The sequence below is a fragment of the Meriones unguiculatus genome, chromosome 21 (genome assembly GCF_030254825.1).
Source record: "Meriones unguiculatus strain TT.TT164.6M chromosome 21, Bangor_MerUng_6.1, whole genome shotgun sequence".
NCBI classification, from domain to species: Eukaryota; Metazoa; Chordata; class Mammalia; order Rodentia; family Muridae; genus Meriones; species Meriones unguiculatus.
Window position 1 is genome coordinate 32129622 of NC_083368.1, and position 27154 is coordinate 32156775.

At 38.7% G+C, this 27154-nt stretch overlaps 1 protein-coding gene across 9 annotated transcripts in view; it reads left to right on the plus strand.

The window, feature by feature from the left end:
• The window catches only part of Cdk14 (cyclin dependent kinase 14), a 537826-nt gene that overhangs the window by 260152 nt on the left and 250520 nt on the right, over positions 1–27154 (plus strand). For all 9 annotated transcript variants that reach the window (XM_060374042.1, XM_060374035.1, XM_060374040.1 and 6 more), the window contains one exon: positions 23756–23818. In XM_060374042.1, coding sequence (XP_060230025.1) covers positions 23756–23818 — 63 coding nt within the window. The remainder of the gene's footprint in view (positions 1–23755; positions 23819–27154) is intronic.

Consider the following 27154-nt stretch of genomic DNA (forward strand, 5'->3'; position numbering starts at 1 on the left):
ACAGGAGCCTACCACAGAGGGCCTCTGAAAGGCTCTGCCCTGCCAGGGTATCAAGGCAGATGCTGAGACTCATAGCCAAACTTTGGGCCGAGTGCAGGGAATCTTATGAAAGAAGCGGGAGATAGGAAGACCTGGAGAGGACAGGAGCTCCACAAGGAGAGCAACAGAACCAAAAACTCTGGGCCCAGGAGTCTTTTCTGAGACTCCAATCTGAGAGACTCTTAAACAGTTCTCTGGACTGCATCTCCGTTATGATCTGGTGAGAAGCGTACGCAGTCCCACATTTTCTTCACTCACTGTCACTGCTGATTGTCTACCTTTTGGCTGGTCACCATTTGATTTACATTTGAGTAATGATGGGTTGACCATCTCTTAACGTGTGTGTTTCCTTTTGCTTTAAGCAATTTTCCTAGGTTATTTTGTGCGATTTTCCCCCTTTACTTTCTCTTTGCTCTATATTTTCTCTCTTTGTAATTTGAATATCTGGGTTTTGGATCGTTTTTCAATTTTTTTCTTCCATTTTTTTGATTCTCTTTTCCTTTAACTCGGGGTTAATGAAAATTTTCTGAATTTTATGTTTTACATATCCTACTTAAACTTTCATATTTTGATTTTTTTACTAGTGGTATAAATTTGTGCCATGTCATCTCAGACTATTCCATTTATGGATCCTCTGATTTTAAACCTGCAGTAGGTTTTACCTACTGAAAATTCGAACAGTGCCATTCAGTACTAGTGGAACTATCTTCCACACTACTTTTCTCATACTTTGTTGTGGCTGCTGTGTTTAATTTTAGAGACTTCGGTCAGGTACTTGGCACAGAAGCAGTCTGATTGAGTGTGTGGTACCTGGTAGACTCCGATCTTCACCATAAGAATGAGCTGGTCTGCCTTACAGACCAGCTCTGGCTGTTCATACGCCTCTTCCCTGCAGTGCTAGCAGAGTCCCAGTGAAGCCTCTTCCTGAACTTTAAAAAAAATAATAATAATTCTTTGAGAATTCCACACAGTATATTTTGATCATTTTCATATACTCCTCTCCCAACTCATCTGAACTCTACCCCTCTTCCTCATCCACTCAACTACCCACTCACTTTTCTTTAACCCTGTGGAGTCAATTAGTGTCACCCATATACTTTTGGTGTGTTGCTCTTCAGTAGAGCATGGTCACGGGGAATTAAGAGCAAGGAATATACCCAGTGAAGAATTTTAGTGAAGCAGATTAGGGGATGGGACTATACTTGATATTCCTAATTGGATACCTTTGATCTTAAATCCTTTCTCAGTTCAGATTCCTTCTCTGTGTTTGAGAAGCCGGCCTATCTGTAAACACCAGCGAGGGGGATCTAAGGGTTTCGTAGCTCCTGAGGACCTTCAACTAACCTCTCATATCTAGATGTAGACTCCCTGGGTGTTAGTGTCCCTGTCTCCTGGCACCTTCTCTCTATAAACAGTATTGCTTCTAGACTCTCTTCACTGAGCAGCTCATACTCGTTCCTTTGTGTTTTGCTGTGTTAATCTGGCCATTGCTTGCTTTGGAGCGTCTAAAATGCAGTGATGCGTGGATTTGACAGAATATAAAGTAGGTATTTGTTCTGCTTGTCATCTATATCTTGGAATCTTATCTATTGTTAAAAAGTTTAATTATGAATGACTCTTAAACTTGGACTCTGTAAGTCACTGTATGACTTGTTAATTTTTAATCACTTTAATGTTGTGAGGCATGTAGCAGTTTGCTAATCAAACTATTTGTCAATAGTTTATTAAATGTGACAAAGGTCAGGAGAGTGAAGATATTCAATTTAACAGTGGTTATATTACCATCCAGTCCTTAAAATTTTAGAGGCAATAAACAAAATCTAAAGTGTGTCTTTAAGATTTTTTTTTTAATTTGGATAGAAATATTTATCCTTGCTACTTGTTTGCTATGACCTGTCTTAATGATTATGTGGTGGTGGTGTTCATAGAAATATGCATTTGTGTTGTAGAGAAATATTTGGTGGTCTGAATTTAAAACTTAATTATTCAGAATATATGCCCTTTTGGCGTTACATTTTCATCATTTATATCCCTCACAACCTAATTCTTTCAGAGTCAGAGTTTTAATATTCTGAGTTAAATTCCAGGTTCAGTGAGTAATTTCCTTTTTTCTAGCTTCCACACACACTCCAGTTTTAAATCCTCAACAGATGCCCAGGCCTCATCCTGTTTCATAATCCAGGAACTAAAAGGCTAATTAGTTATGCCAACTCTTCGCTAAGTAAGGACTTTCCATTTGGTGGATTTTTTTTCATTTTTCCTTGGTGTGCGACCTGCTCTCTAGCTCGGAGCCTGGTTAGCCATCTGTGTTTCAGCCATGGCCAGCGGCATCTGGAACCTCAAGTTTATTCTTTTCCTCCCCCTTCCCTTTATGGTCTTGTTTACTTGGATAAGGCACAGAAGCAGTGAGGACAGGGTAAGTAATCTGGTCAGAAATCTGAGACTATGCTGAAGGAAACCGTCTAAGTCCGACATTAGGACAGAAAGTCAGCATTGTCGGAGGAGTGAGCTACGGTGGAGAGTGTGACTATTCGGAGTACTTATTAGAAGAAAACAAGAAGCCAATGATATTTTTTTAGAAACCCAATCAGATCTCAGCCCACTGACAGTACTGTGAATCGACAGGCAGACCATAAAGGGGTCAAAGGACATTTGGTCTTTCTTGTTTTTGATAATAGCATCTGTAAAGGGTGAATTCCCAGCTTTTCATCCTAAGGGCAGCAGCAGATTCTTATTTTCTGTGCCTCATCCTATCATTGTAACAGGTCATTCCCAATTTTATTCCTTTATTCTACAGGACAGAAGTGTGAATGTGTGTGTGTGTGCATGTTCACATGCAAGTATATACGTGTGTGTATGCACGTATGCACATGTGTTTCAGAATACTTTAAGTTGTTATTAAAGTGCCTTAGAGAGCATGGCGGGCACAGAGAGACTGGGGCCATATCCTCTTTGAAATGAGCTCTTGCCTGACCACTGGAAACAATACCTGGAGCTGTTACCACCTCCAAGATTAGTTTCGGTGGCTGAGAACTCATCATGTTGGCCAAGCCATTTCTCTTCCATCCTTCCTCTGGAGACTTGGCATCATGAGGGCTTAAAGCCCTGACTGTGCTGGTGTTCTGAAAGGTAGCTCAGAACATTTGCCAAGAATGTATTGGATTTCCTTTGTCCGGGCTCACTTCTTCCCTTTTTGTTTTGTTTCCATTCTTCCTTGAATATAATTTGGTTCTGAAAATACTTTATTCCTCTCTATGTAATAAACATAGTGTTCTTCCACTTATTGGAGAACCCATCCACTGCCAAAGAACTACAAATGCTAACTCATAAAGAGATTACAAACAGATTTTAAGCTTCATTTTTGCCAAAGTTTTGTTAGCTTTTAAGTTAAGTGTATGGAGTTTTGATTTAAGGATCCAAATCTATGAGACATGGTACCAGAAAGTCTGAATATAGCAAGAACTTAAAAAAATTAATTAAAACAATCTACTAATAGCATTCTATTGACCATACTATAGCATTCTCTTAAAGTTACTGATTTTTATCAGAGTTTTAAAGAATCTAATCCACAGACACATATTCAATTAACTTCATTGCAGTATATTTGATCCCTTTGTGAACCCCAAGATTGTGAACTGTAAAAACAGTGTCTTTTGCTTGGTGTGGTTCAGCCTTAACATACACCTTTAATCCAATAAATTTTGCTTTATTGTAAACAGGTGGTTATGATGTGGCTCGGCCCTAGCACTCACCTTTATTCCATTAATAAAGTTAGCCCTAGCTTAAGAGGTGGAGCAAGAAACCAACTGACAGGGATTAAGCATTAAGGAGGGGCACTGAGAAAGGGGTATTTAAGACAGCATGGTGAAGAAGCAGAAGCTTTGGGCTCCTCAGCTCCTTAGCTTTCACTCTTCACTCTCTACCTCTTGGGCACTTCAGCTCCTTTAGCTTTACCTCTCTAGATCTTGGGCTCTTTAGCTCTTTGGCCTTGAGCTTTTGGCTTTCCCCTTCTGGGCCATCAGCTGAGCTAGGAGGCCTTTTCCTCCTGGGCCCTCAGTTGAGCTAGCAAGCTTTTAGCTTTGGGCTTTTGGCTTTTTCCTTCTGGGACTTGAGCTGAGCAAGAAGGTCAGCTGGGTGCTTTCTCTGCTTCTCTGAGCTAGTAGGTTTTCACCCCAGCATCTGGCTCCTGAGTCTTCATTGGTAAAACAGAATGGATGGGGTTTTCATTTTTTATAACAACAAACCTTCCTATGTTTTAGCATATCACTAGTGAACAAAATATTGAATAGGATTTGCCTACTATCACATACTCTGTTGCTCTTCTCAGGATGATATACATCCTTTCCTGTCTAACTTGGGCATGGCATGCCCCTTGCTTAGCTAATTAATTGTGATAATCATCTGTTGCTGTGGCATAACTTGGCCAGTTGCTAAGATGCTTCACATCACTTAATGTCCATCACCCCAGAGACTGCAGTCTTGTGACTTGCTCTCACATGCGTGTGACCAGTGGTTGTTTAGTCATGTACGTTTTTGTAGGTACTCTTATTATATGCTACCCGTGCTTTTAAATTGTTTTGAACACACAGACATTGAAGGTCAGAAATGATGATTGTTTGTTGTCCATTCCCATTTTTAAATGGAAACACCCTCTGCATTAACATAAAAATTCCACACTCAACTTTGAAGTTCTTTCAAATTTTGCATAAATGTAATATATTACTAATAAAATAAATGTGAGTGATGGTCATTTTCGATCATATTTTATTAGTCACTTGTTCCTTCCATTCTGATTTTTCAGTAGGGTCATTTTTCTCACTGGGTGGGGGTGTGATTCACTTTTGTTATCCCAGGCTTTTGTGTCACATATACATTTCATGTGTATTGTGGGTGGTATCAAGGGTTTGGTGTGTGTGCAGTCACTTCCTTTGCCAACCGTGGCTTATGCTCCTCTCCTGGATAGAAATTATAACCAGTTTCAGATGATGAGTATGGTGATCATGTGCCAAGCCTACTAATTAGTTTGAAATAAATATTGAGAGATATTTTACTCAAAATTCTCAAGTATGACTGTATGAGGTTATTTCTGGTATTATTGATTCAAAGTTTGAAATTGGCTGAGGCAAATTTTCAAATGTTGTATTTACCCTGGGATCAGGAAAGCACAACTGAATTGTTCTTTAACTGAGCAGTGATGTTTTATTCTTTTCCTTGAATTTTTTTTTTCAACAACCTCTTTTTTGGCAAATTGCACCAAATCAAGAGAAGGGCGGGCAGGCGGGTTTGTGAGCTCCAATTCACTGACTACATGTTGACATTAGAACCTATAGCATATTATGATGAGCAATAGCATCAGTCTATGTGTCTAGAAACCTTAAGATTCATATTTGCCACAGCATGTAAAATCTTATGTCACGTGCCTGGCAAAGTTATGATTGCTGGAAGCATTGCAAGTGTCTAAACTTATAGGACAGAAGGAAACTGCTATTTTGTTTGGGGCCCCTCTAATTTCATATACACCAAGCAAAGCTAATAGTGGCAAAGGAGAAGAGAAGCAGAGAACACTTGCTCTTTGGCTATATGTATATATATATATATATAGGAAGCAGGAAAAAATGGATTTTTGGTCTAAATATTTTAAGAATTTATTTATTTATTTATTACAATTTATTAACTAAGTATCTCCCCCTGAGGTTTCCTCCCTCATCTCCTCCCAGGCCCACCCACCCTCTTTCTCCTTCCCCTAATACTTCCCCTTTTCCCCAGATAGGAGAGGACCTCCTAGCCTATCAGGTCTCGTCAGGACTGGCTGCATCATCTTCCTCTGTGGCCTGGCAAAGCTGCTACCCCTTAAGGGGAGGTGATCAAAGAGCCAGCCACGGAGTTCATGTCAGAGACAGCTCCTGTAACCCTTACCAGTGAACCCACTTGCAAATTGAGCAGCCAGTGGACTTCCTTAGAACAGGGGGTCTAGGTCCTCTCCATTCATGGTCATTGGTTGGACTATCAGTCTCTGCAGGCCCCCCTGGGCCCAGGTATGTTGGCTCTATTGTTCTCCTTGTACAGTTTCTGTCTCCTCCAGGTCTTTCTATCTTCCTCTTCTTCCATAAGGATTCAGGCACTCTGCCCAAAGTTTGGCTGAGTCTCAGTATCTCCTTTGATAATATGGTGGGTAGAGTCTTTCAGAAGTCCTCTGTGGAAGGCTCTTGTCCTGTTCCCTGTCTTCTACTTCCGATGTCTGCCCTTCTGAATGAGTCTTAAGCATCTTTCCTAGGGTCCTCCTTGTTATTTAGCTTCTTTAGCACTAAAGATTTTTAGTATATTTATCCTATAATATATGGCTAATATCCACTTATAAGTGAATGTATATAATATGTGTCTTTCTGTTTCTGGGTCACCTAACTAAGGGTGATATTTTCTAGTTCCATCCAGTTGCCTACAAATTTCATGATTTCCTTGTTTTTAATAGCTAAGTACTATTCCATTGTGTAAATGTACCACAATTTCTGTATCTATTCCTCCGTTTAGGGACATTTAGGTTGTTTTCAGGTTCTGGCTATATGAATAGAGCTGCTACAAACATGGTTGAGCAAATGTCCTTGTTAAATACTTGAGCATATTTTGAGCATACTATGATATATGTCTAGAAGTGGAATAGCTGGATTTTGAGGTGGCACTATTCCTAATTTTCTGAGAAAGCCCCCCCCCCCGATTGATTTCCAAAGTGGTTTTACAAGTTTACATGACCACTAGCAATGGAGGAGAGTTCCCCTTTCTCCACAACCTCGCCAGCATGCATAAATCCTTGTTTTTTTTATTTTAGCCATTCTGGTGGGTGTGAGGTGAAATCTCAAGGTCATTTTGATTTCCATTTCCTGAATGACTAAGGACATTGAGCATTTCTTTAAGTGTTTCTCTGCATTTTTAAAGTTTTCCTCTATTGAGAATTCTCTGTTTAGTTTTGTACCCCATTTTTTTATTGGGTTACTTGGTTTGTTGGTCTTTAACTTCTTCAGTTCTTTATATATTCTGGATATTAGCCCCTTTTCAGACGTAGGGTTGGTGAAGATCCTTTTCCAGTCTGTAAGCTGTCATTTTGTTCTGCTGATAGTGTCCTTTGCTTTAGAGAGCTTTACAGTTTCATGAGGTCCCATTTATTGATTGTTGCTCTTAGAGCCTGTGCTGTTGGTGCTCTGTTCAGGAAGTTGTCTCCTGTGCCAATAAGGTCAAAGCTCTTCCCCACTTTTTCTTCTAACAGATTTAGTGTGTCTGGTTTTATGTTGAGGTCTTTGATCCACTTGGACTTTAGTTTTATTCAAGGTGATAAATATGGGTCTATTTGCCTTTTTCTACATGTAGACATCCAGTTAGACCAGCACCATTTGTTGAAGATGCTGTCTTTTTTCCATTGTATGATTTTGTCTTCTTTGTCAAAAATTAAGTTTCCATAGGTGTGTGGGTTTATTTTTGGGTCTTGATTTGATTCCATTGATCCACCAGTCTGTTTCTGTGCCAATACCATGCTGTTTTTATTACTGTTGCTCTGTAGTACAGCTTGAGATCAGGAATGGAGATACCTCCAGAAGATCTTTTATTGCAGAAGATTGTTTTAGCAATTCTGGGTTTCTTGTTATTCCATATGAAATTGAGAATTGTTCTTTAAAGGTCTTTAAAGAGGGAACAAGTCAGGAGCCTGACACAGAGGACCTCTGAAAGGCTCTGCCTTGCAGACTATCAATGCAGATGCTGAAACTTATGGTCAACCTTTGGGAAGAGTTCAGGGAATCTTAGGAAAGAAGTGGGAAACAGTAAGATCTGGAGAGGACAGGAACTCCACAAGGAGAGCAACAGAACCAAAAAATCTGAGCACAGGGGTCTTTCCTGAGACTCATACTCCAACCAAGGACTATGCATGGAGATAACCTAAGACCCCTGCACAGATGTAGCCCATGGCAGTTCAATATCCATCTTCTGATAACTTCTTCAATTTCTTTCTTCAGATACTTGAAGTTTTTTTTTGTTTGTTTGTTTGTTTTGTTTTGTTTTGTTTTCATATAGGCCTTTCACTTGCTTGATTAGAGTTACATCAAAGTACTTTATGTCATTTGTGGCCATTGTGAAGGGTGTTTTTTCCCTAATTTCTTTCTTAGCCCTTTTGTCTTTTGTATACAGGAGGACTTCAGATTTTTTTTTGAGTTAACTTTGTATCCAGCCACTTTGCTGAAGGTATTTATCAGCTGAAGGAGTTCTCTGGTAGAATTTTGGGGGTCGCTCGTGCATACTCTCATATCATCTGCAAATAGTGATACTTTGACTTCTTCCTTTCCAATTTGTATCCCTTTGGTCTACTTTAGTTGTCTTATTGCTCTAGCTAGGATTTCAAGTGCTATGTTGAAGAGATAAGGAGAAAGTGGGCAGCCTTGCCTTGTCCCTGATTTCAGTGGGATTGATTTAAGTTTCTCTCCATTGAGTTTGATGTTGGCTAAAGGCTTTCTGTATAATTCTTTCACCATGTTGAGGAATTCATTTAAAAATTTGGAAGTATGAGAATGCAAGAATTCAAGAGGTTTTCTGCATACTTTGTAAACCAAGATCTATGTCATTTTTTTCCTGAGAATGGAGCTACTAAGCTAGGGTTAGATGGCAGTGGAGGAAAACTTCCCTTTTCAGTGGACTAGGGGAAAGGGATAGGGGAGATGAGGGAGGGAGGGTGGGACCTGGAAGAGTCGAGGGAGGGAACTACAATCAGGGCTATAAAATGAATAAATTGTAATAAATAAATAAATGAACTAAAACACTGTTTACTCTTCTTGGCCTTTTAATACTGCACTGTATCACTTCTCAACATCGTGTACCCAGATACTCATATTCTATAGGCAAGAACTTGAGCTTTTCACTGACTAAACTTGAGAAACCTAAACTGCATTTCCTCAAAGTACATTGAAATAATCCCAGAAGCAAATTTTTATTTGGAAAACAGACGGCTTTCTGGGTATAATAGAGAACATCTGTAAGCCACCACTAGGGAGTCCCAGGTAGGAAGGCTTCTGATTTGTTTGAAGCCATTCTGGACTAGACACTGAGTTTTAGGCCATCCTGGGGCTATGTAGTGAGACCCTGCCACAAGCAAAACAGAACAAAAATAACAACCAAAAATGTGAGTGGGGAAAATGAGAGATCTTTACCTAAAAGCCCTGATCTTCATGTGTACCATAGGGACAACTGAAAATTACTCCCTCTGCCGCGGCCATAGGAGACATTTTGCAGACTTCATTGCTTGAAAAGACTCTCTCTAAACAAGTCGCTCTGCATTGTACATTACTCCTGCCAGGAAAATTTATTTCTAACATAATGTTCTTTCCAGATACCTCTCACTCAAGAGAGTTTTGATTGGTCCTATTTTGGCATTTGTGGCCCACAGGCCTTCTTCCCCAGGTAATCAGACTTCATGGCCAGAGGGAAGAATTCTACAGCACTCAGGAAAATTTTAATAACATTGCTTCTCACATACCCTTCCCAGTTGCCTTGGAAAAGCTTCCTAAAAGTGTTATAAGCAGGCCAAATGATGTGAATGATGCTATAAATGTCTCCTTGTACTTAAGAAGAGGAAGGACACATTGGTATGTATTTGCTTCCATTCACTATTTTCTCATAGCTGTTAGCAAGCTTCTATAGTGAAGATGTTTTACCCATCTTTATAAACTTCATAATCTTTCATTCGTTACATTACTTTCATTACAAAGTGCTAGAAGATTGATACAGACTTTTAGGTGGCTTGCCAAAAAAGAAAGAAAGAAAGAAAGAAAAATGGATCAACAAAGTCTAATTTAATATTTTCTCTTTCTCATAGATGTTCTAAAATTACTATTTTTAAAATTAAAAATTACACACCGTTGAAGCTCACTGCAGCATAGTTCTTCTTCTGAGCCCCTGCGAGCGTTATCTTACCTACCTAGCAAGGTTATGGAGAGAGCCTTCTGTTCATCCTTGTAGCCATCAAGTTTTTCCCATGCGGAGTGTGGTAGCTTGCTATGGTCACCCCAATATTTGGGAAGTTGAAGCCATCCTGGATTACATAGAGAGTTGCAGTCCAATGTGGTGATAGTATGATACCCTCTCTACAATCCCAAACAACAACAAATTCAAATCAAACCAAAATTATCCTATATTGACCACTTTACTTAACTACTGTCTTCCCTGTCTGGTCTTGGCCTCTTCTCTCCACCTCTTAATCTCTTCCCAAATTCCTTTTGCTTTTTGTTTCTCTCTCTCTCTCTCTCTCTCTCTCTCTCTCTCTCTCTCTGTGTGTGTGTGTGTGTGTATAATTTTAGGGTCTTCCATATTGTTAGCAGCATACCCCTGGAAAGAGTTCTCAGAGTTAAGATATACTTGAGTAATATTCCAGATCATTTTGTTTTGCATGTGTATATGTGTGTAGTATGCATGTGTTTGTATACATGTGTAAAAGTAACTTTTATTTCCTGGATGTAATTGTTGTCTTATAGGCACACTGCTGAATAAACTCACCCTTTTTTGCCCTTTCTGAATTGTAGCTGGCTGTTTCAAATCAGCTCTTCTTGCACAAATTCCTCTCCAAGGTGACTGATTCAAAATGGCTTCTTTCAACTTCCAGTTGAATTGCTTTGTTTGGTCTCAAACTAACTCCGTCGATCTGTTGTAATCATCTAGCTCCTTTTCATTCTCTGGCTTGTCTGTCTTCACCTGCATCTAGAATATTCTCTCTTCTACCTGTCTCTGTACAAATGCCATGGTAAAACATCATCTCAACTCCAGGAACTTAACTGCCATAACTGAACTGCCGTGAACCCAACTCCATAGCACTGATTCTCAGCTGATTCCCAACTCTCCAAATAATCTCTCTGTGCTCCTCTGAAATATATTCTCTTTCCTGTGCTATTCTTGTGAGAGTTGGGTGTATCCTATCCTGCCAAATCTTTCTCTGATTCATCACTTTGTCTGTCCGTTAAGTAAACATCATTGCTTGTTTGAGACAGAAAATAAAAGGTGCTTGGTCTGTCTGTGTCAGCCAGATCACACATGCCTAGGTCTTTGGATGTGGTCCCTTGCCAGAGCAGCCATGTTGCTGGAGTAAAATTCCTCTTCATACATGCTTGTATATGTGGACACATGTGTGTGGTACAGGTGAAACCTATGTAAGCATGCATTTGGAGGCCAGAGGTTGAAGTCTAGTGTCTTCCTCAACTGTTCTCTGCCTTCTTTACTAAGTCAGTATCTCTCCCTGAAAACAGGTAGCCAATGCAGCTAGCTTAGGATTACAAACTTAGAAAACAGGTAGCCAATGCAGCTAGCTTAGGATTACAAACTTAGAAAACAGGTAGCCAATGCAGCTGATTTCAGGATGCTCTGTCTTTGCCTCCCATATTGGTATTAGAAGTAGGCTCATCTGACTTTTTTATGGGGGTGCTGGTGATTTGAGTTCAGTTTCCCATGCTTGTATGGCAGGCACTCATCCAATAAACTCTCTTCCTGCTTTTTGATAACACTTGCACAGGAGCTGGTCAGACAGAGATACATGGCTTAGGAAATAAACTATACTGCTGTGAGCTTCAAGTGCATGCAAATTTTAATTAAAAATATTTTAATATAAGTTATAGTTTATTAACTTTGAATCCCAGCTGTATCCCATTCCCCCATTTCCTCCCCTTTCATCCCATCCCCTTTCATCTGACCCTAGCTTATGGTATCTTCACACCTGGCTGCAAAGTCCTCCTCTGTGGCCTAGCAGGGCTGGGTCAAAGAGCCAGCCATTGAGTTCCCGATATAACTAGTCCCTGCTCCCTTATTTTTCTTTAAAAACTCAACCTTGTTTCAAAATACAATGAACATTTTTAAAAAGTGATTATTTGAAGCTGATACTATTTAGTGTTCTCTTTTGGTTTAGGCTTGTGCATGAAACCATGAACCACACTCAGTAACCCTCTTTGCCCTCGGTTTTAAAGAACATATTCAGTATAGTTTGACACTGTAAAGAGAAGGATTCCGTAGAATGTGTTTAGAAGGTTTCCATGGGTTTCCTGAATCGTCCCCAAACTATATATTAAATTTGCTTAATTTGAAAAAGGAAGACTGTTTGTTCCCATTTAGAAGTTTCCTAAGACTCCTGCAGATACAAAAGTGTTTTGCTTTAAGAATTAGCTTCAACAATATTGAAACTACTAGAGACACAAACTATTGGAGCATGAATGTCTACATTCCTTTTATGAGAGAAAAATGGCTTGCAGTAGTCTGCCCGCCTTTGTGGAGCTGTCTAATCTGTCTCTGTATGACATTATTCCCAGCAGTCAAATGGTATTTTGTTTTAATGGAAGGGATATTTCAGGTTGCTGGTTTTGCATGATGGGAATGTGGTTGGAAATGTCTCCTGCTCACTCACCAGCCCCAGGCTGCTCGTGCATCTTGGATCGAGAAATGACAGCTGAAAGCATTTAGGGAGAATTATGGATAGCTCCACTTAGATTTATTATTACCAAAAAGGAGGAGACTATGTTAAATGATTAAAAAGAAATGTGTAATTCAATCAGAAGTAAACTGTTCTGTGCTAGTTATTACAGAGGAATTTTTGTACAGCAATCTACTTTTTCTCTTAATTACCTTAACCCCTCTCTATGGAATATGTGTGTGGTTTATTGAGAGAATTTCAAACATTTCCTGTGTGGCCTAAAACCAGATAAAAATAGAAACGGGCTTTGTAGTATTTAAAAGAGGTTTGTGTAGAAACAGTGAAATATTTGAGAATAATATCTTTGCTTATGTCAGGGTAGAATAGATTGGAAGGCTATGCTGTCTCTGATCGTGCTGTGTTTGTTACATTATGAGAAGCTCAATAATTCAGTTATAATTGGAACCTCAGAGGAAGGAGGTGGCACCTCTGTGCCTGTTTACAAAATGATTGTCTTTGTTAAAGGTGGTGGGGAATTACAATTCATTAGTGTACGGCCTGAATAACATGATTGCTCGCTTAAAGTTGACCTCACACCATAGTTTTAAAAGGGGGTCCATTCTTACTTATAGTGGATGTAAGCTCCCTTCATTAGATGTCTGAAAGTCCTGTGATTTTTGTCTTCAATGCCTTAGATTAAGCTTTCTTTTCATTTCTCTTCATTAATGAATGATTCTCGTGTTTTGGAACCTTCGACATTATGATTTGATTAATTGTGATTTAAGACTGAAATAGGTGAGCACTGTTAAGCTTCACAGGGCAAAATGCAATTTCAAAATCAATTCCAACCTGTGGTAAGAGCATTCAAGAGCAGTTTGAACCTAACTTCTCGGTAATTTGATGTTTTAATTCTCACAGCAACCTGAGCTGTTTAAAATCGAGATTATACCTTGAGGAAAATGCTTGTGGTTGCTGTAGAAGGCACTGTTCAGCTTCCATAAGTGTTTTTCACTTTCTGGAGCAGTGACAGTTCCCTGAGGAATCATGTGTGGTAATAAACTAAGGTTAAATAGACTAAGAAGGGCAATGATATTCTTCCAGAGCTCAGAGCCACTGCACAAGTGCTGTTTTAATTTGATACTGACCTTCAGCTGGCATTCAAAAAAATGTGATTTGTCATGTTGTTTTTTTTTTTTATTATTGCTATGACCAAATATATGTTAGCAAGTGATTTAAGGGAAAGAAGGATTTATTTTGGAATACAGTTGAAGAGATGCAACTCTGTTATGACAGGAAGACATAGCAGGACTTGGGGTGGCTCGTCCTTTGGCTTCTCTTGTCAGAAAACATAGAGAGATGAACGGTGGTGTTCATCTGGCTTTCTCTTTATACCGTTTTCATCTAGTTAGAACATCACCTCAGGGGATTGTCACACACTTTCATGATGGGTCTCTGTTCCTTGGTTAATCCTCTCTGGACACACCCTCATAACCATCTCTGGGTATGAGTCTCCCAGGGAATTTCTATTCTAATCAGCTGACAAAAATAATTAATTATCACCGTAAAAAAAGTTACATGTTATATGTGCACCTAAAGAAGATAAACAAGAAAGAGGACCTGGGGTAAGATGATCAGTCCTCACTTAGAAAGAAAACTGGGATGGATACGGGAAGTGGGAGAAAACAAGAAACAGGACAGGAGCCTACCATAGAGGGCCTCTGAAAGACTCTACCTAGCAGCTTATCAAAGCAGATGCTGAGACTCATAATCAAACCTTCGGAAGAGTACAGGGAATCATATGATAAAAGGGGGAAATTAATATGACCAGGAGAGGGCAGGAGCTCCACAAGGACAAAATATATCAGGGCATGGGGATCCTCTATGAGACTGTTTCTCCAACCAAGGACCATGTATGGATATAACCTAGAACCCCTGCTTGGATGTAGCCCATGGTAACTCAGTATCCATACTACAGTAAGGGGAACAGGAACTATTTCTGACATGAACTCAAGGACTGACTCCTTTACTTCCCCCTGCCCCCGAGGGAGGAACAGCCTTGCTAGGCCACAGAGGAAGACATTGCAGCCAGTCCTGAAGATACCTGATAGGCTAGGGTCAGGTGGAAGGGGAGGAGGTCCTCCCCTATCAGTGGACTTGGAAAGCGGCAGGGAGGAGATGAGGGAGGGAAGGTGGGATTGGGAGAGAATGAAGGAGGGGGCTATGGCTGGGATACAAAGTAAATAACCTGTGATTAATATTAAAAAATAAAAATTAAAAAAAGTTACATGTACTATATCCTAGACATGGCACAGTGTTAACAAAGGTAACTTCAGTCAATAGCGACAGTTTCCACCGTTGTCACACAGTTCTTATTGCCTTAATTTGTGGTCACATGAGGTACCACTAAAGAGTGGAAGAGGAATAGTGGCTCTTTTCCTTTAGAAAACTACAGTTCTTTTATTTGCAGGGTCTTGCTTGTTCATAATCAAGGTTACCACTTAAAGTTTCTCTGTAATGGTTCTGTTACTGGGATGAAGATAGGGTACCTAGAATTAAACTTGGCTGTGTATATAAGAGGATTTTTATTACTCCAAGGTCAATGAGGGCAAGATGGCTTTGTATTTTGATGCCTCCAATTTATTTATCTTTCTTAGCATCTAGTTCCTAATATATACTATTTTTTACTATATGCTTCAATGAACTTTTGTTCATAAATTATATTTATTAATTTCATAATACAACTTTAACTGAGCTCTTGTATTTAAACATAAAACCAAATCACATAATTTTTTTAATTTTTCAGCTTATTTTTTTTTATTTACTTTACATCCTGGTTGTTGCTCTATTTCCCCTCTCCTCTCAGACCTCCCCTCCCCTCCCTCTTTCCCTCTTTTTCTTTCTCCCTCTTCCTTCTTATTCTCTTCCTGCTCATCAAGTCGCATCAGGTCTGAGCTTGTCCTCTTCCTCTGTGGCCTGATAAGGCAGTCCTGCCAGGGAGGAGTGATAAAAAACTCACAAGTGAGTCTGTGTCCAATGCAGTCTCCACTTTCCTTATTAGAGGACCCACTTGATGCCTAAGCTGTCCATCTGCTACATCTTTGTAGGGGATCTAGGCCCAGTTCATGCATGGTCCTTGGTCATGATGGCCCAGGGCCCCTCTGGGAACTGGTTAGTTGGTTCTGTTGTGTTTCTTGCGGAGATCCTGTCACCTCCTTTTCTCTTTCCTCTCTCAATTCCACAGAATTCCCTAGGCATAGCCCGATGTTTGGCTGTGAGTCTCAGCATCTTTTTTGAGGTGCTGCTAGGTAGAGTCTCTCAGAGGACAACTCTGTCAGGTTCCCAACCAATGCCTGGCCCAACCAAGACCTACCCTATAGGAGAGTGCCAACCCCTGACACTATGAGCAATTCACATATTAAGAACACAAATTCTGAATTTGTTTTTTGCTTCCGTAATGTCTCCTCATTCTTATGCTTGAGACAGATTGTTTTTCTTCTCAACATTATAAAAATTTTACTAAGTGTGAATATGCTAACTTTTCTCTATGTGTCAAATAAAAAATTAAATGAACGATACAAAAGCTATGGAGGCTTTGCTTAACGTAATTTCAAAAAGATGGGTTCTGCTGGTTATCCTCTGTGGGACATTTTTATTTTTAGCATAGATGTTTAAAAATAGGACTATGCTATTTTCTGTTTCATGCTTTGGCAGTGCTTCTGAACATCAGAATTAGCTGACAAATACTGTGGACATCATATTTAACATTGCCCGTGAACAGAAACTGGTGCATATGTTTGAAAAGCGGATTTATGTGTCTGATGAGGAAAGTCCATTCTATCTGCCCGGGTCATTTAAAAAAGCAGAATTGAGGAACTTGATGACTTTTGAATATGAAGTTAACTTGGAGCCACCCGCTGAAACCTGAATTCATAAAGGTTGGACAGAATAAAAATCCATAAATACATGCTGGGCAACACCTAACAATTGAATGTATTCATTTCTGCCAATGGAAAATGGGCAAACCTTCATGTTTAAGTGATTGTCAGACTTGCAATAACTTTCTGTGTTCTATGGAATTGCACTATTTCTGTGCCCTGACCTATACCAGATTCCAAAGGTCTAAGGGATGGAATGTGGACAAAACAGAGAGTTGAGTGTTGGAGTCCAACCCTCACCTATCTTTTCTTCTTTTGCTCCCTTGTGGTTCTTTCACTCCCCACCCCTTTCCTCTCTCCTCCCTATTTCTTTTTTCGTGTTCTCTCTTTTAAGAGCTGCCTTTACCTAGACATATTTTAATGTTGCCTTGCTATGGTTATTTCTTCATGTCCTCCCAGCTAAGCCTCATGACTGATAGTGGTCACTGTGGCTCTCAAGCCGGCATATGACTTAAACTAGCCAAGCCTCTACTTTGCTGAAGTGTTTATGAGGGTGAAATCCTTTCGTTTTCTGTGGTTTCTCCATGCCTTGCATTTTGCAAAGCAAAAATTCTCTCCTGCCTTCTAATTTGTTCCAGCCATAAGAAATTCCATCAGGATTACCAACAGGTTCAGTACCCAACAAATTGTTTCATTCAGAACATTCAGTCTTCAGTGGGTTCTGGTTTCAGGTATTCCCCCCCCCCCCCAGAAGTGGGGAAGGAAACATTTTCTTCCCCTGGAAATGTTCCATAAGCAATCAGCAATAAAGAAGGAAGGGATTGCTAGACAGGGACTGAATCTTTACAGCCAAAGCCTGTTCTTCCTCTGTTTCTGCATGCTCTATTAATCTAGAAACGCTTGAAACCACCTACTCTATGGAAGAATGAAGTTCCCAGGCATCAAACACAAACCTATCAGATGCAAGGCTGTCTAGGGCTTCTAAATTATCCTGAAGACAAACAGCAGCGACAGGGTGAATATGATGGGGCTGAGGTGGGTCAGTTGAGGGGAGGAGAGAAGAGAGGCTAGTGCAGATGTCCCTGGCGACTTCAGAGGTGGGTGAGCTGCTTGACGTAGTCATCCAGGAGCTTCTCTCCGAGTGCTCCCTTAGGTGTTAGAAGTCACTGTGAGAGAGCAAGCCAGATGGATCTCAGGGGATCAGTCTCACCAGCACAGAAAAATGATCTGCTTGTCACTTGCCGCAGGACTTCTGCTCAAAACCGAACCCAAATTCACACTGAAAAATGGAAGTACCAAGAAGTGCCTAGTGATATCATGGCTCGGCCTCTCCTTTCCACGCCAGGCCCAAACATGGAGGTCACACAATCCAGAACTGAGGAAAAAAGTTAAAGAAGGATTTAATAAAATCTGTGATTTCGCTGCATCTGATTCAGCCCGAGGCAGAGGTTTTCTAATAAAAAGAAAAACAGAAAAAAGAAAAAGGGAGGTTTTTGTTTCTGTCTTGTCCTTTTTTTTTTAAAATAACAATAATGGAAATAAATCTTTAAAAAATAGAAAGGGAAATAAACAGCTTTTGGTGTGTGTAGAATTGTTTGTGAAACACCAATTCTAGACAACACAGTCTGGCCTTGTACTCCTGCCTGCCCTCCTGCACCGAGATTCTTCAGATTCTTATTTCTAATCAGACAGAACAATCTAAGGTCCATGATGTATAGTGGATCACTGAGTAGTTGGGCATAGAGAACAGTGTAATGAGGACTAGCATGTGAAGAAGGACAGGAGTCAGCCACACATACAGCCATGAAATGCTACGATGCAGGAGTGGCTTTTTTCCCCCTAGATTTTTATTTTCATTTTTTTTATTTCAGTCCTTCCTATTGTAAACACAACATGGAAAATCATGATCATGATCATGATCATAATCACGGTCATTATCATCCTCTACAGTATCCATTGTTCACTGGCTGCTGTTCGCTCATTAATTTTTTCACAAACAGAAGTCTGAGGTAAGTGTTCTGATTATTGTCGTTACACAGAGGAAGGTGATGTAACTGTGAGCGGTTATGTGACCTGTACAAGAGAAGACGCAACTGGATAGCCCTGTTAGTATGTGGATGACTGACATGCACACATGCCCACAAACCATGTTTCTATGCCCTGTGTGGAAGTAAATATAAAATTAAACATTTAAAGGCTTGATCAAAATGCCTTATATGTATAAATGAAATTCTCAAAGAATTAATGAATAATACAAGGAAATCATGAAATTTGCAGGCAAATAGTGGAAACTAGAAAAGATCATCCTGATGAGCTATCCCAGAAGCAGAAAGAGACATATGATATATACTCAGTTATAAGTGGATATTAGACATATAATAATATAGGATAAACATGCTAAAATCTGTACACCTAAAGAAGCTAAGCAAGAAGAATGACCCTGAGTAAGATGATCACTCTTCCTTCATTCATAAAGGCAAATGGGATAGACATCAGAAGAAGGTGAAAACAAGGAACAAGGCAGGAGCCAACCTGTCCTTCCTGTCTAGCATTTTTCTTATTTGCTCTTTGTTAGTCTATCTGTTCAGGATCAAATCCTGCTACCTAGTATGATAATCTTTTAGAGTGTATACATCTACAACTAAAGAAGTTTCCTACCCTTCCCCCTCCTTTGCCTGTGTCAGATTTGACCCTGCCCTTTAGAGACTGGAAAGCATCTCAACCTTTCCTGTGTCCTGAAGTATTTTGTGTATCTTAATTTAAAATTTGGAGGATTTGCTACCGAAGTCTGAATTTACTTCTTTTGTGTGTGTGTGGTGGGGTAATAGCTCTTTAGTTCCCATTTCTTATAGAATAAAACGTAGTAATTAACTCCTTTTAGAAAAACTAATTTTTATCTAGACACCAAATATTTTGAGTTCATGATGCTTGCAGTATTTGGTCTGTTGTGCGACAGCTGTAGTATATTTTAGAATCACTGCCTCTTTCACTTACAATTTTTTTTTCAGTTATTTTTAAAGAAGGTCATGCTATTGAGTTCAAGCTTGCCTCAAACTGTCCTTCTGCCTCAGTGTATAAGTGGAAGCAGTAGGAATACCAGAGTGTGTGATCACAAATAACACTCCTTTTCCTCATTCTCAGTGCTGATTGTGTTTTGCCAAATCCTCTTCTTTAAAGAAGTTTAGTGTCCAAGTGGGTTCCATAGTAATGGGAAGAGGGACTGCCTCTGACATGAACTGATTGGCCTGCTCTTTGATCACCTCCCCCTGAGGGGGAAGCAGCCTTACCAGGCCACAGAAGATGACAATGCAGCCACTCCTGATGAGACCTGATAGACTAGGATCAGAGGCAAGGAGAGGAGGACCTCCCCTATCAGTGGACTTGGGGAGGGGCATGGGTGAATAAGGGGGAGGGAAGGTGGGATTGGAGTAGGGAGGGGATTATGGGGGGGATACAAAGTGAATAAAATGTAATAAAAAATAAAATAAAATAGGCATTTTTCATTCAATTAAAAAAAGTCAAATTTCCAAGGTTGATGTCCTGTGTGTTTTTTAGAGAAGTGGGTTTTTGTTTAATTGATCAAACTCTGTTGTTCTCCACTTTTTCTGCTCACTTGATTCTACCAGTAAATGCAGCCATTTTCTCTACTTGGAGCAGGGTGTTTTTCTGACAGTTTCTCACTCTTCTTCATTGATTATCTAATTCATTTATTTATAGTTACTGCTGTATTGTAGCGATCCATGTAAATGTCCCACTTTCTAGATAACTGATGCTCTAATCACTTTTCATTGCTCTAGTTTAGAATCCTGTACATTGTCCACTTAAAGACAGTTTTGACATTTTTAACATATTTTTTTCTAGGATTTCTTATGGAAATATTTGTTTCTTTTTCCAGGTTCCCTTTTGCATTTCCGTTTCTCAGCTTTTTGCTTTGTTTTCTCCTTGCTGCCATTACACTGGCTGCGAGAACTGTTTTATGTATTAGTAAAAAAAGAAAAAAATGCACCCAATTACACTGATTGATTGCTTTATGGCTTTCAGACTGTTTAGAATGGTCTTTTTTTGTTGTTTTGTTTTGAGACAGGATCTCTCTGTGTGTTCCTGGCTGGCCTGGAACTTGCTATGTAGAACAGGTGAGCCTTGAACTCAAAAGATCTACCTGCTTCTGCCTCCTGAGTGCTGGGACTAAACATATGTGCCACCATGACCAGCGTGGGTTGGTCTTTTTAAATGAGTTACGTGAATTTTAATTCTTAAAAAATAAGCTTGCCTGAAGATTCCAATAGGTGGCTTACACATAAAAGTTAGGACTCCTCTTTGCATCTGGGTTCTTAAGAGAGGATTTGGTTGTTTGCTGATCAGTCACTGGGTCAAGCAAATGGTAAATAAAACAACAACAAAAAAGTTCACTCACAGGAATGGCAGCAGTATTTCAATGACTTTCCAGATGATTGGATATTGATACTCCAAGATCGAAAATGAGAACAACTCACCATCCATGCTTGACTAAATCAAATGGTTTAATGTGAATGTCACCCGCTGGCATAAGAGAGAATGCTGGTTGTTGCTTTCCGAAAGCTTTTCAATTGTTCTCATGGTTAATTCTTGTCAGTTTGTGCTACCGTGCCACTGAAATACAATCATTGAAAACACCTGCTATTCCTGTGAGTAAACCTTTTTTGTTGTTCTATTTACATAGTATGTACTTTTCAACATAAAAGTGAGTCTGTTGATCACAGAAACAAAGCTGCTCCTTCATTCTGTAAGTCACATCTTTCTCACTTTTTTTCTGCCTGTTCTATTTGTTGACTTTACAATGAGAAGTTAGAGCTTTTTGGTAGATTTTCATCTTCCTTTCTGGTTATTTAATCATGCTTTACAGCAATGCGCCCCACTGTTGGTTGCATAACTGCAATTGATGTTTCTTGGCTTCTGTTGTGCTACATATTATGTATCCCACGTATAAATCACAAAATATAAATATGTATACATTGTGAAATAGGTATTTTTAAATTCTCATCCTTCTTGAGTTCTGTTGCTTATTGTTTCCAGTTTGTATTTGAGGATATCATGAATTTTTATTTGCTTTATAAGTCTAGGTTTATGGTTTCAGTAACTGTAGCATGACATAAAATTTTTTGCTTTGGCTTATATTCTCTTACTATGATGAAACACCTGTGGCCAGATACTGAGAAAATAGGTTTATTGTCTCATACTTTTGGGGCCTGCAAATATGGTGCTTCCCTGGCTAGGACCCTGGCTGATTACACCATGATGTGCAGGGTGGATGTGCATTTAAGAGAAAGATCATATAGCAAGACTGGGATCCATAAGCAAGTCAGTGTCTCCTGATACAGCTTGCTATCACCCAGATGTGATGGTATGTGTTTGTAGTTTTAGCACTTAAGAGGATCTCTAACTCAAGTCTAGGGTAGGCTACACAATGAGATCCTGTCTCAAACAAACAAACAAACAGTTCTCCTGAAAACTTACTGAGGGCCCTACAAGAACCACTTTTACCCATCAGTTTCATGCCTGCAATGACCTGATGACCTTCCTTAACGCGTTAGATATATCAACAGTTTATCACTGTGGTGTTGGAACACACTTTTAACATATGAGCCTTTCAGTGAGGAGGAACACTGAAAATATATCCCAGGCATGGACTTATCATTCTTGTGTTCATGGATCTTACATCACACACAATATAAGCCAAATCCTGTGGAAGTTTTTCAGATACCATTTTATTTGTTCCTCGAGAAACAATTGTTCTTAAGTACTTTATTTGCTCTTTCTGAAGTTGATGTTGGCTTAGCTACATTTGAAAGAATGAGAAAGTATATAACACAAACTCTTCAGTTTTAGACCAAGATGAATTTCTCTCAGTTTCTTAAATGCTAGGAATAAAACTGTCAAGTATTTATTCAGGAAAAAGCCCCATGGACCCACTGTAATTCTGTTTTAAGTTTGTTTTAGTGAGCTTATCTTACGTGTGTAACCTTTTATATGTCTATGTCCTTGTTGCTGTGTGTCAGCCGTCTGGACCTCAAAGATCACAGTTTACACATTCAACAGTTCCAACTGCATGAAGTTTGCCCCTGATTCTTAATAGCTCATGTGGTTCCAGATAAAAGACAGTGCTGCCAGAGCACATAGCAAGTAGATCTTCTGTCCCATTTTGTTTAATCTGTCCTCAGAATGGCTAAGCTGTTTCTCAGAACTGGTTTTTTTTTTTTTTTTTGAGTTGTTTAGGGGACCTTCTACCCTCTCTGCTCTAGTGATCCTTACAGGGCGCTGATACTCTGCACTCCGCTGAGTTACCCGGCACTCCCATTCTGTAGCTACTTTGCCTGCACCAACTCCCCTCAGTGACTAACCTATCTCATAAGCTCAGCATGGAGGGACAAGGCTGAGCTTGGCCATGTGTCAGCAGCAGCTGACATCTGGTGTACAATCAAATCCCAGTGACAAAGTTTGAGTTGTGGGCATGATGGCTACATCAAGGTGTCTGAACACTTTATATAACTTGCTCATCCTCAGTCACTCAAGTACAGTGGGCACCCAACACCTGATCATTCATTTCGTCTTGTGTTTGTCTTGTAAACCATATGATGCCTTACAGTAAAAGAACAAAACTTTTGCCTAAACTACCATTGCAAGGAAGTTTTCATCTGGGCTTTGTGGTGCATGCCTTTAATCCCAGCATTTGGGAGGCAGAGGCAGGCAATCTCTATGAGTTCAAGGCCTGCCAAGGCTGTTAATACAGAGAAACCCTGTCTCTAAAAAACAAAATGGAAAGTTTTCTGTCACTCATCACATAAAGGAAGGGAACTAAGGTTAAATACTATTATTGGCATGTTAATTTGTCATACTTGAGAAATAACTGCATATTATCTGAGTGTTTTAATATATACCTGTCTGACTTTATTCAAGTTGTTACTCTGAAAGTATTTTTGTTCATTTATAATTTATACTTATTTAATATAACCACTTTTTGAAAACTAAAAGAATATGTGTGTAGACATGCAAAAATTTTCAGTTATTAATTTCATTAGCATAATAGGGTTTTGAATGTCTTCAGCTCATGTAAAGTAAATAAGAGTTCAAATTCATTCATGGAAAACTTGTGTTTGGATTTTTGTTAAGTATCAGAGTATATATTCAAAGAAGAAGTTGACTGTAAACGTGTATTCGTTTTAATACAGACATCGTTGAACATAAAACCTAAAGGTAAAAGATCGTTCGGTTATGGTTAAAAATGGTGAGTGGTGGAGCATGCAAGGTCATACACTGAAAAATTCACCCATATGTCCTGTATTTGTTTTGTCCGGAAGGCAATGGTGACTTTGAAGTTGAAAAATGTTGATTCATCATGCTATAGCCAGAGGAATATTAATACATTTTCACCTTTTTTCCCCAGCACACTGACTTATGCCAGTACATGGACAAGCACCCTGGAGGACTCCATCCAGATAATGTGAAGGTAGGAAAAGGGATTCTAAAGCCAAGGGGTCACATTCTTCATAGTCCCTTTTGAGCCTAAGACTAACCTCTCTGTGATCATTTAAACATTTTTAAAATCTTCTGGGTAAAGGGCATAATACTGAAAAGAACAAACTGCATTTTAATTGGCAGAAATTACGGTGTTTTAAAATTAAATTAAATAGTTTTAATACAGAAGCATTTGGATTTTTTTTTGTACTTTGCGACAGCTTTTAGTTGCATTATATATTTTATACAATGATGTAAATGACAATTTCAGATAACTAAATTAAAAGGTCATTTGTGATGCGTAAGTGCCTTTATTCAAGTTTTAGCAAAAAAATAAACAATTTGTTCTTTTTTTCAGATATTTACTCTCTCCCTCTTGAGTTTTTAATTTTGGTTTAAAGGATGTTTCCATGAGAAACAAAGGGAGATAAGAAAAAAGAAAACCTGACTAGAATTTGTTTATTGATACTGTCACATATTGATAACTGTGTTTTACCACCATTACAAGGACTTAACCATTTACACGTGAGGTTTCTGCTGTACGTCAGTTTTCTAAATTTATATGATTAATATTTTCAACACCATACTAAAATAAAATGTTTTAAACAGAAAAGATAAAGAAGGAAAGAAAGAAATAAATACATACATATATAAATAAATAAAGGAAGGAAGGAGGCTAGGAAGAAAGAATCGCACTAGTGAAAAGGAAATGATAGGTAGTGGTGGAATGGTACAAGTCACTTTTCCAGGGCCACACTTAGGATTACACTGCAGGTGAAATTATTCTCAAAGATGTCTGACCATAACATAGAGACAGATGCCCCATGGCTATTTCTATTTGGTGTATTAACATATTTTTTAGGTGTTGATATTTATTGTCTCTTAAATTTATGAATACAAAATGAAGGACATAATAATAATATTTACTAAATTAACAACTGTTCATAATACTGTGCTACATATTAATTAGAAGGGAACCAGTCGAGCTAAAACTGGGACACTGAAACAGTTCTGCGTGAGCATAAAGAGATTTGAAAATCAGGTGGAATGTTAGGATCTTCTAAGAGTATGTCCTGGGCCGGCAAGATGGCCAGCAGGTCAGAGCCCCTGTCCCACATGTGCTTGATGATTGCTTAGGATCACGGGATCCCATAGTGGATGGGCAGCATGTGCTCCAATGGTGGTCCTCCACACTCATGCTGTAACACACATGTCCACATCACACACAAATCACACACAATAAGAACATTAAAATGTATGTTAAAAGGCATGTCTTTTTTTAAAAATCATCGGCTGCTCAGTATTTGATTTAAAGTGTCAGATACCATCAAATGATCAGAAACTAATACTCAATACCTATTATGGTTTTAAAAAGAAAAGTAAAATGATTGAATTCGTTTCCTTGCAAATTTGTCAGGATTGACTGTTAGTTTCCCCAGTATGCCACTTGGCAATGTATAGAAATGTTTTAAACATTTATCTTGAATTTAACAAATGTACATATTTGCTTTATTTTATTTCATATATATTTGTTTATTATAAAGTAAACTGTCAATGTCGGGGCAAGGAGATGGCTCTGTGAGAACAAGCCCTTGCCACCGAGCACATGGACCTGGGTTCTGTGCCCAGGACCCACATGGAGTCAGCAAGTAGACAGCAAACTCTCACATCTTCTCCCCTAACACCCAGGGTCACACATGCCAGCCCTGAAAACACACACACCACAGACTGTAGTAAGCAAAGCGACACGTTTATGAATACACACTTATGTGTTGAGAGGATTTTTAAGTTTTATTTGGGCAGAATTTCAAATACCACAAAGATAATGTGTCATGGGGGAATAGAGACAATGAACGAGCACCCGAGGGGCCTCCGACTCCACAGGAGCCTCATGAACATTTTGCTCTAACTTGGTACTAGTTTTGAGCAATACATATGTGAAAGTTTTATTGATTTTTGCGTAGGATTCCTTAGACATGCTTGACTAAACTCAAGAAAATAAGTCAGTGTTAACTAAATTTCCCAAACAGTTTTGCTACTTTAATTGCCTACAGAATGTGTCTATTACCAATATGGCATTCTGAAATAAATATTAACTGAACTAATAAGTAATTTCTAAGCATTATGTAAATTTTTGACAAATGAGTAATTTCAGCAATTAGTTACTCAGAGGACTATTTAAAACCTGATGTAAAGGCCTAAGGATAAGTTTATTATAAATATTTATGATGACTGAAGAAATAGCAACCTATTTCTACCTCCTGAAAATTGAGATGTAGGAAACTGCTTAGCTTTCTTGGAGACTAATTATTTTTCCACATTTTAAATATTATCTACTTCAGATCATATCAGAGTTTGGTCACAATTGAATTATAATCAAAACTTGAATCAGTTTGTGATCTTATACCTATTAATGGGTTGCAGATTGGCTACTGAGTGTTTTAAACAACTGAAAGAGTTTAAATGATCCCCTTTATTCAGGTTTCATATATTTAAATATTGATAAGCATGAGACACTGGAAATTAAGGTTTGTGAGGAAAAAAAGGAAAGATTAATTGATGCTGTCTCTAGCTGACAGACGTAGATGTAGCTGATAGCGTCTTATTATCATGATGAGATTGAGTCTTCCTGTGTTTTATGTGATGTATTTCCATTTCTGTGGTATAATTGCTTTTCTAGATGATTTTTTGCAAAGTTATATTTGCCATCTTTTTAAAAATAACTGAAAAAGACCAAAGTAATTTTGAACTCACTACCTTATTTCCTGAAGTATTTGGAATCCTATTGGTATAAAGACTAACTTCGGTTTTTCTTTTTTTATTTCATTAAAGATACTAATTAAGGTAACATGAAGTTTATAATGGTTAAAAACTTGCTATCATTGTTTCATAGTCCATAGAACAAGCAGATGTGTCACAGATAAAATAATGTTATGCCAAATTAAGATTGCCATATACAGATGGCACTGAGTGTAGATTCCTAAATGAGACTTTGTAATGTTTAGAGAGAAAACCAAATAACACCTGATTCTCTCCACATTCTTCATTAGAGTTCTCATTCAGCTGGTAACGATACTTTGTGATGCATTGCCAGAAATATTATAGAGCTTTTCCTAATTCTATATGTTAGAAAATATGATTTTTTATGCTTCCATTAAATAGTGGTTTGGGTTTTTTTGTTTTGTTTTGTTTTGTTTTTTAATTCTACATCCATTCTGGATGCCTCCCCGGGTATCTCCTGAACACTTTTGTTCTATTCTTGTTATCAGTCTGTATTGTATTAGATATGCAAGGGGCAGCTAGGAAATGAATTAGTGATTAATGTGTG